At 36.5% G+C, this 9,179-nt stretch overlaps 1 protein-coding gene across 1 annotated transcript in view; it reads right to left on the bottom strand.

Moving 5' to 3' along the window:
- Dmc1 (DNA meiotic recombinase 1) overlaps positions 1–9,121 on the bottom strand; it is a 34,581-nt gene extending 25,460 nt beyond the window's left edge. Inside the window, exons 1-4 of the mRNA XM_015482704.2 lie at positions 8,920–9,121; positions 8,175–8,219; positions 6,477–6,623; positions 4,514–4,596 (exon numbers count right to left, since the gene is read on the bottom strand). Coding sequence (XP_015338190.1) covers positions 4,514–4,596; positions 6,477–6,623; positions 8,175–8,219; positions 8,920–8,970 — 326 coding nt within the window. The 5' untranslated portion in view covers positions 8,971–9,121. The remainder of the gene's footprint in view (positions 1–4,513; positions 4,597–6,476; positions 6,624–8,174; positions 8,220–8,919) is intronic.
- Between the last annotated feature and the right edge of the window lie 58 nt (positions 9,122–9,179).

The raw sequence follows: 9,179 nt of genomic DNA, 5'->3' as shown, positions 1-9,179 counted from the left end.
GCCAGCCTCAGCAACTGAGTGAGATCCTGTCTCTAAATAAAATATGAAAAAAAATAGGTCTAGGGATGTGGCTCAGCTGTTGGTAACCCCTGAGTTCAAACCTGGTAACCATAAAAAAAAAAAAAAAAAAAGAAAGAAAAAAAAGAAACACAAAAAGCAGATATTAGGAGAATCCAGAGATTGTCATCATATTTGGCTTATTTCACATAAACCAAATTTTAAGGACAACATGTCAGAATAGAAAATGCTTAAAGATGTTATAGGTAATATTAGCAGTCAGAAGAATAATTGCCAGGTTTTGATAGCATATATTTATTTGGTAACCCAATGTTTTAGGCATTTAATGTTCTTGATATGAAAAGAACTAAATTTAGTTATGATTTCATTCATTCATCAAATACAACAAACATTGTATTAACTGTGTTAATACCTGGTAGGAACACTTAAAAAACCTTTGTAGTTTCTATTAGCAAGTCTTTGGAGATATGATCACTGATCAGACAAAGCCTTAGGAGTTATGGATGTAGTTTGGGAATTTGGGAATAATAGAGAATTTACTAGTTTAAGAGAGCAATTTAAATGTAAATTGAAGCAATGTTGGAAGTTACAAACAAACTTAGTGAGGGATACAGACTTCAATGAAGAACACAAAAATCTAGATACTGACCTGTGTAGCTTGAATCTAAAGGACATGTAAGCTGAGCAATCACCCCATTTGGAGGCTTTGCCCTTGGAGATGTAACAGGTCAGGCAACTACTAAAAGAGAGCTTTACTTGCCTCTCCTCATCTTGTAAAAAAATCACCCTGAAAGGCTATAGCTCTGAAAAATACCAGACACAATTTCTGGTTAATATGTAATACAATCAGGCTGCAAAGGTAACTCCAAAATTTGTTTAGGAGTGTACCCCAGATTATTTGGGGTAATATAATTATTTCATTTGTGAAACTCAGGAAAATACAGAATTAGATGTAGAAATAATGTTTTATACCTAAGAAGATTTTAAAATAGAGATAAAACTTAAAACCCACAACTTACTATTTTCACAGTAATTTTCATGATGATTTTATATTTGTTCTTTGAGAACTTTTAAAATGTAAGGAAATTTGGTCTTTTTATAATAGCAGAATAGTCTCTGGATAATTAAATGACATAGAGCTATGATTTTTTAAGTTGATATCTGAGTTCATAAACAGTATCTGAACATTTATGAGTGCCAAAGTCCCACTATATTTATAAGTTCATTAGTTTTCAAAAGATATTTAGGTAATTGGGAAGATCTTGCTTGTTAATAATTAGACAAAGTTCTTAAAGGAAATTATGAGAGCTACCAGTACCAAAATGAAGTCACTTATGTCAAACTAACAAAACAGAACCTGACAAGTCCACAGAATAGAAGTTCTCACACATACATGATTCAAACAAGACCTATTAAAAAACATTCCTCAGTAGACCAGTAATAGAACTTATTGGGAGAACTTCAAGACTGCAATGTTCTAGATGGAGTGCTTGTACAAGGATACATGCCTAGCAATGGCTGTCTCAGCCAATAAGCTAACACCAACTACAGTAACAGTCTCCTGTGACTTTTGATCTTTGTAAATTTTGGTTTCTTTTTCTTTCACCCACCCTCCTGGATACACCTGTGGCCTGCCATAGCTTGTGTACTCCAAATTGCAATTCTCTACTATTCCCAAATAAATTCATTTATTTTGGAGCACCTGTCTATCCATTTATTTTTAGACTGATGAAATACAATATACTAAATGTATAACTTAAATGCTTGAGGAAATTTAGTTAACCATATCATAAAAACCCTCTTAAAATTTACTAGATTTATAAAAGAACTTAAAAGTTTAAGAGAAATTTTAATGAATCAAATATTAATTTTAAAAAACTTAGCTCCCGAGTGATCTTTTCTGTGCCCAAAAGCAAACATCAATGAAGACTCAATATTTATTTATATAGCCCAAAGGTTCATAAGCCACCAGGCAGAGTAACTGGGGAATGTCAGATTGTCACTGAAAATCAAGTTTTATTGATCAACTTGATTTTCAACAATTTGCCTTGGGGCAGGATTTCCCAAAGACTCTTCCATGGGGGTTGGAGAGGAGGTTCTGTGGGGCAGTGCTGGGTTAAAAAGGTGTTTCGTCTTACTGAAGGATTTCACAGATCGTTTATTAAGACAGAAGGCATGGTGAATCTTCAAGAAGAATATATAGTAGATTGGACTTCGTAAACTTATTTTATTCATTATGTGTTTATTTAGTCATTCAACAAATATTTATTGAGAACCACTTTACCTTTGGCGAATAAAGCAAAGAACAAAAAATACTGAAATCCTTTACCTCATGGATCTTACATTCTAGAGGGAGGTCAGAAAATAAAAGTAAAGGGCTGGGGAGATAGCTCAGTGATAGAGCACTTGGCTTAGCATATATGAGGCACCTCAAAAATTTAATTAATTAAGAAACATAAGTAGCATGTCAGACATTATTAAATGGTATGAATAAAAATAAGATGGAGAAATGGGATAAATATTACAGAGTTTAAAGGAGGGGAGCTTACATTTTCAAATAAAGTGATCAGAGAAGGCCTTCTTGAGATGTGACATTTTAGTAAAGACCTGAAAGAGATGACAAGCCACGGAGATATACAAGGACAGAGTATTCCAGGCAGAGGGAACACTGAATGCAAAGGCCCTGATGCAGGTATGTATCTGATACATTCTAGGCAATGCAAACAGGCTAGTGTTTCAGGTACACAGTAAACCAGAAGAATAAAAGATGAGATTTGATTAGGGATTGGGGAAGACTTTGGCTTTTTCTCTAGCTAAAATGGGAAGTCATTGGAGTGTTTTGAGTAGAGTGTCACATTCTGATCTACATTTTAAAAGGATGGAGCAGGTGGTGCATGCCTGTAATCCAAGTGGTCTGGGAAACTGAGGCAGGAGGATTGCACTTCAAAGCCATTCTTGACAATTTAGCATGGCCCTAAGCAATTTAGTGAGATCCTATCTCAAAAAAAAGATAAAAAAAAAAAAAAGTGCTGGGGATGTTGCCTAGTGGTTAAGCACCCCTGGTTTCAATCCCTGGTACCAAAAAATACATACATAAATAAAAAGATTATTCTGGTTCTTGTATCAAGCATAAACAGGAGGGGCAAGGTCTGAAAGAAACAGGTTAGTTAGAAGGCAGGATTTGTTAATGGATTATAGGTAGTGTGGGGGGTGGGGGAGAAGATACCAAGAATGACACCAAGATTTTAGGTCTGAAGATCACTAAAAAGATCTCAGATGAGGGACCTGCAGGAGGAGCAGATACAGGACAAAGAGCAAAAGTTTGGTTTTGGATTTGTGAAGCCTGAGTTGCTCACTGAACATTCAAAATGGAGGCATATTTGACTATGAAATCCTTTTTTCTTGCCCTTTCTTATAAAGCCAGAGTTTTCAGGAATACTTTAATACTGCTTTTGTTGTAATTGCTCCTGAACACTACTCTAACTTAAAGACTAATTCTGCCTAGTAAGGTAGGCAAAGAGCCCATTCTAATCAATTTGCGTGGGTTTGGGAAGATAATATGTCTTAGAAATCATAAAATAGTAAACAAAAAGGAATAAAATTATAGGAGTAAGATTAAAATTGTCCCTGCTGAAATGCAAAACCAATCCTGTATTATTCTAAAATATTCAATCGAACAAGTGAGTTTTTTTTTCTTTTTTGGTTACTGGGGATTAAAGCCAGGGTTGCTTTGACACTGAGCTACATCCACAGTCACTGTTGTTGTTGTTGTTATTATTATTATATTTTGAGACAGGGTCTCATTGATTTGCTAATGGTCTCATTAAGTTGCTGAGGCTGGCCTTGAGCTTGTTGTCCTCCTGTCTCAGTCTCCCAAGTGTGGAATTACATGCATATACCACCACATCTGGCTCCTAACAACTGATTTTTTTTTTTGAAGGTGTGCTAGGCGAGCGCTCTACCACTGAGCCACAATCCCAGCCCATCCCCATTCCTTCTTATTTTTTATTTTGATACAGCATCTCGCTAAATTTCTCAGAGCCTTGCTAAATTGACAAGGCTGGCTTTGAACTTGTGACTCTCCTGTCACAGCCTCCTGAGCTGCTAGGATTATGGGCATGCACCACTGCGCCTGGCTAACAACTGATTTTTAAGTAAGCTCAAAAGGTGAAATGAAACTTTCTTCATCAGTGGAGAAGGAAAGGAAATGAAAAGCTAAACTGATTTTTTAAAATAGTTTATACATTAATATAGACTGATTCAGAAATCACTTATATTTTGGGTCTGAATTTCTTGGAATAAATTTAATCCTATTCCTATAAGCAGTCTGCAATTTCTTTGGTTTGTATTTTTTGGGAAAAAAACCCAACAAGCTACTCCAAAAAAAGAAGCTATTTCTACTGATTATAGTAGAAATAACAACCAGATGAAAGAAAAGAAACATGGTATTCCAAAGATTGTACTTGGTGGTTATAAAAAATGTTGAGATACATACTCAAATTCTTGGCTCCCAGTGGTGATATGGAAAACCATCTTCCTCTTCTCACTATACTCAAATGCAGTCAAGAATCCTGGTTCCTACAGAAAGATAAAAAGACAGATTCAAAAAGGGTATAAGATAATGGTTTCAATTTCAAATGCTGGGGGTGCTGTTGCTCAGTGGCAGAGTGCTTGCCTAGCATGTGTGAGGCACTGGGTTCAATCCTTAATACCACATAAGAAATAAATAAACAAATAAAATAAAGGCATTCTATACAACTACAACAAATTTTTTTTTTAATTTTTCAAATGCTGCTCAAAACTATATGCTCAATTATCAAGGTCATCATTTGGTATGAGCTACAATTCTGACATCTTTGAAGGTAGACCAGATCATGGTTAAAAACACTAACTTTGAACCACCCTTCCTAGGTTCAAATTGTATCTCTGGTCCTTACTAGTTATATGATATGGGATAAATTACTTAATATTGCTGTAAATCAATTTTCACTTTTGGGTCAAGTGGCGATAATAATAGTGTCTCATATGATAGCTATGAACATTAAATAAAATATATTCATGGCACAAAGCAGAATGGTATTTTACTGAATGGTTCAGATGATTTCATTCTACATTATCATTTTTTTTCCAGCTCTAGAAGTTTCAAGGAGAACAGAAATACCTGTTTCCATGAATATATGACAACATTTTTCACATGGTAGATTTAGTACATATTTGCTGATTAATGAGCTACAACTTTACAGTGGTGGAGCTGCACAGTGCAGTGGTGAAAGTAGATCCCTGTGTTGTTGAATGTGTTTCCCTTTGTTATTCCATATGGTGATAGTGGTTCTCAAACTTTGAAGAACTTAGGAGACGGAGGAACAAGCCCAGACCTGGCTTTCACTAAGAAAGGATAAGACTTTGGGTGCAGAAAAAGAGGGGTTCTTTTCTTTGATGATGAAATTTAAGTTCCAAAGAAGACTAATATCTAAGAGCTATTAAGTAGTAGTTTCCCAAACTGTTTCCTGGATACCGCTTTAGGGCTTCCTTAGACACGCTGGCAATTATGGAATTGAACTGTGGATATACTGCCAAAGTGAACCTGAAGCTACAGCAACTGGGAGGGTTCAGAGTTCAGCTGGGTCTTCTCCAAGTTAAGGACCACAATGCCACTTGCATCTCTCTTCAGTCCTGACTGTCTCCGAAGAAGGAAACCAAATGACTGTTGGTAAAGAGAACTTCTGGACTTGACTGGATTGAGACCCACACATACAAATGGAGAGGCTTGATCTTCTGCAGAAAGGGACACTTGGTGACTACTTTTGGTACATTCCTAGTTCCACAGCTGGTACCCCTAGTGGTCCCTAAGGGCTCTACAAAAAAGCTTGGGTCAAAGGCATATATGCTTTTGCCTGACAGCTCATAGGCCACTCACAGTCCATGGGCCCAGTTGGAGAGTATGGGTACTTGAGCATCATCAGTGGCATCATCATGGTCATTTCTATCAGTCACACACATGTAGAACTAATCACTGCTAGCCTTTTGCTCACCAATGTGCTCTTATCAACTGGCCTATTATACCAGAAGAGGATTACTGCTTTGATACTGAGTGCTTTGCAACAGCCTTAGGTATGTTTCAGAAGACAAGATAAAAGTAAGAAGGAGGTTGTAAAAAAATAAATGAGAGAAAGAAAGGCAGCGAAACAGAAAGTCAAAAGTAGCATAAAGGGAGACAAAAAGGAAAGTTTTTAGGTAAAAATAATTACCTTAATTAGTGTTCCAGGTCTCTTAATTCCCTACCACAATCTTTGAGAAATTGATTGATATTGCTTTGGAACCAAAATGATTAAAACATTAACTTGGGGATAATCACATATTGTGATCTACAGAAATTCAGAATTCTCACATAATGAGAAAAGCTACAAAGACTCATGAAGCCCTTCTAAACTAAAACAGCAAGAGTGGATTTTGCTTACAATGAGTTTGTTGGCAGCCTCTTTAATCTTGTCCACTTTGGCTTCTGAAAGCCCTTTGACATTGCATAGGGCTCTTCTTGTTGTCATCTGTATCCCTTTAATGGTACAGATTCCTACTGACTTCAGTTTCTTAATGTCAGCCACGTTCTGTAAATGGAAGAATGGGCACAACAGATTTATAAAATGCCAGCCTAAAAGGTTCCCGTACTATGTATGACATGTGCTTTTCTGTCCATCTCCTTCCATCATGATGCCAATTTTATACAAGCAACCAGGTGGAATACTGCTTTGATACTGAGTGCTTTGCAAGAGCCTTAGGTATATTTCAGAAGACAAGACAAAAGTAAGAAGGAGGATGGTAAAAAATATTTCCAAATGTTCTGGAAATATCTGAGTAGAACATACCCACCAGACTGTCAAATGTTCTGGCTGTGCCCTGATTTCCCAAGAATGTTAGTGAGACCATGGCAATGTAACAGGGAACTCAAAAGAAAAGTCTGTTGGTGGAAAAACTAACAAATTTATCACACATTCACCCCCTCAGTTCAGTTCCTTCCTTCTACAGAACTTCATTATTAAAATGTTCTAAATTTTTTAAAGATTATTTTTCCTTCTGCCCCAGGAGAATGCAAATAAAAAGATCGCCAAAAGACAGAATTTTTTTTCCTTGCTTCTATTTTCTAAAATAGAAAGATTTAGAGGGCTGGGGTTGTGGCTCAGCAGTAGAGCGCTTGCCTAGCACATGCAAGGCCTGGGTTCGATCCTCAGCACCACATGTAAATAAATAAAATAAAGGTATTGTGTCCAACTACAACTAAAAAAATAAATATAAAAAAAGACTTTAGATAGGAGGCTCTCAAAAGATAACATCAGCAGAATTTTACTATCAATAATTACTGCTGAAATCCATCTAGTTTTAAGCCAGCCACCTGACAAACAGAATTAAATTTTGTGTTAATGGATAGAATAAATCTAGATAGATAAGAAGATTTATAATGATTTTAGAGCAAGTTCTTAATACCTCCAATTGGATTAGTGGTTCTGAATGAGGGACAATTCTGATTCCTGGGTACATATGATAGTGTCTAGTGTTACAGCTGCAGGAGTGCTACTGGCATGAAATGAGTAAGTAGAGGCCATTTTTATGGAGGCATCTGGACATTACATGACCACAGCCATATGCAACATAAATGCTCCAGAATAATATCAGTTGTTTTTTTTTCTGCATAATTTCCCAGCTTACCATAAACAGAACAAACCATTAGGGTGATATGTAGAGCTTTACAACTGGACCCTGGAATGTGTCTGACTTTTTGATATTAAAGCTAAGCCAGAAACATTACAGTTTGCATGAAGTCACTTTCATTCTAACCAAGTATATACCCTCCTTCTAACCTAAATTACAGATATCTACTTGGTCTTCCCAATGCCTGGGCTGTGCTTTCGTCAGTAATTCCCCCAGTATATTGCACTTAGCAATCCTGGATCTGCCCACCTCTTTGCTAGGATCTCATGGCACCCTGGGTGTCACACTGGGACCAGGTTGTTCTGGAATACCAAGCTTGTTGCTCAACACCCTACAAAGCACAGAACAACCCCTTGCCCCCAAATACACAAAGAATCATCCAAATGTTTATAAGGCTGATGCTGGGAAACTCTGAATCGGACAATTCAACATGGCATTGAAAAACTACTTACAATTCCATGTTTCTGTAATAGGTCAATGTCTTGAAACAAAGATTCCTAAAGGAAATGGAACAGAAAAGAAAAAAATGGAGTTTTGATTCTTTGTATCCAAATGTTACATATTTTTTAAAGAGTTAATTGAATATTAGACCTATCCCAAAATGTCTCAAATTCCACTTTTTTAGGCAGATTGTGGTGGTATTGATAACATTTTTTCAAACACATCATTACATATTTAGAAGAGGCACCAACTTTGAAAGGTCTGCAAAGCCAATAACCTTTGCCACAGCTTCCTTAAAATTTTAAAAACTTTACCCAAAGCAGTGGAACATTTGACCCATTTTAAATGTTTTTGCAACATTCTTCCCCTCCAAATTTTGTTCTCCTTCTAGGACCAGACAGCTATTCAGTACCAATGTGCTTAGGCACCAACATGGCCATACCAGTTAAGTTACTGAAATACTTTTGTACAGCAGGCTGGATGTGTATCTCAGTGGTAGAGCCCTTGCTTAGCATGCATGAGGGCCTGGGGTCTAGCCCAGAACTGCAAAAACAAAACAAACAAAAACCCTTTCAAGCCAGTTGCTAAGTAGTTAATGTTAACATCCCTTGCCAATCAAACTGTTCATATTTGTAATGCATAACTATATCTTATTTCTACTGTTTCCAAATATAGTAGCTAAGAGACAAGGAACTTCATTTTGCGTGTGTGTGAAATGACTGAATATCTGTGTATCTTTCAACATATTTGTTATACCTCTTCATCTTGGAATCCTGGTTCTTCCTGTACAACTTGATCCTCTTTCATGTTGAGTCAATTCTGGGAAAATAAGAAATATTTTTAAAGAAGTAATTATAGTTCATAAAGTTAAAAAAAATCCTCTGCTTAGAAGACTCTTTGATTTCATTTCAAAGTCACCAAAGACCAGGACAATAAAAGAAATGCTTTGGAAAAACTAGGCTGATCTATCTTTTCTACTGGGCTTATGGCATTATTTTGTACGGGGGGGGGGGGGC

Source organism: Marmota marmota, unplaced genomic scaffold (assembly GCF_001458135.2).
Source record: "Marmota marmota marmota unplaced genomic scaffold, marMar, whole genome shotgun sequence".
In the NCBI taxonomy this organism is placed as follows: domain Eukaryota; kingdom Metazoa; phylum Chordata; class Mammalia; order Rodentia; family Sciuridae; genus Marmota; species Marmota marmota.
Note: the sequence above shows the minus strand (reverse complement) of the source record. Positions and strands in the feature narration are given on the sequence as shown.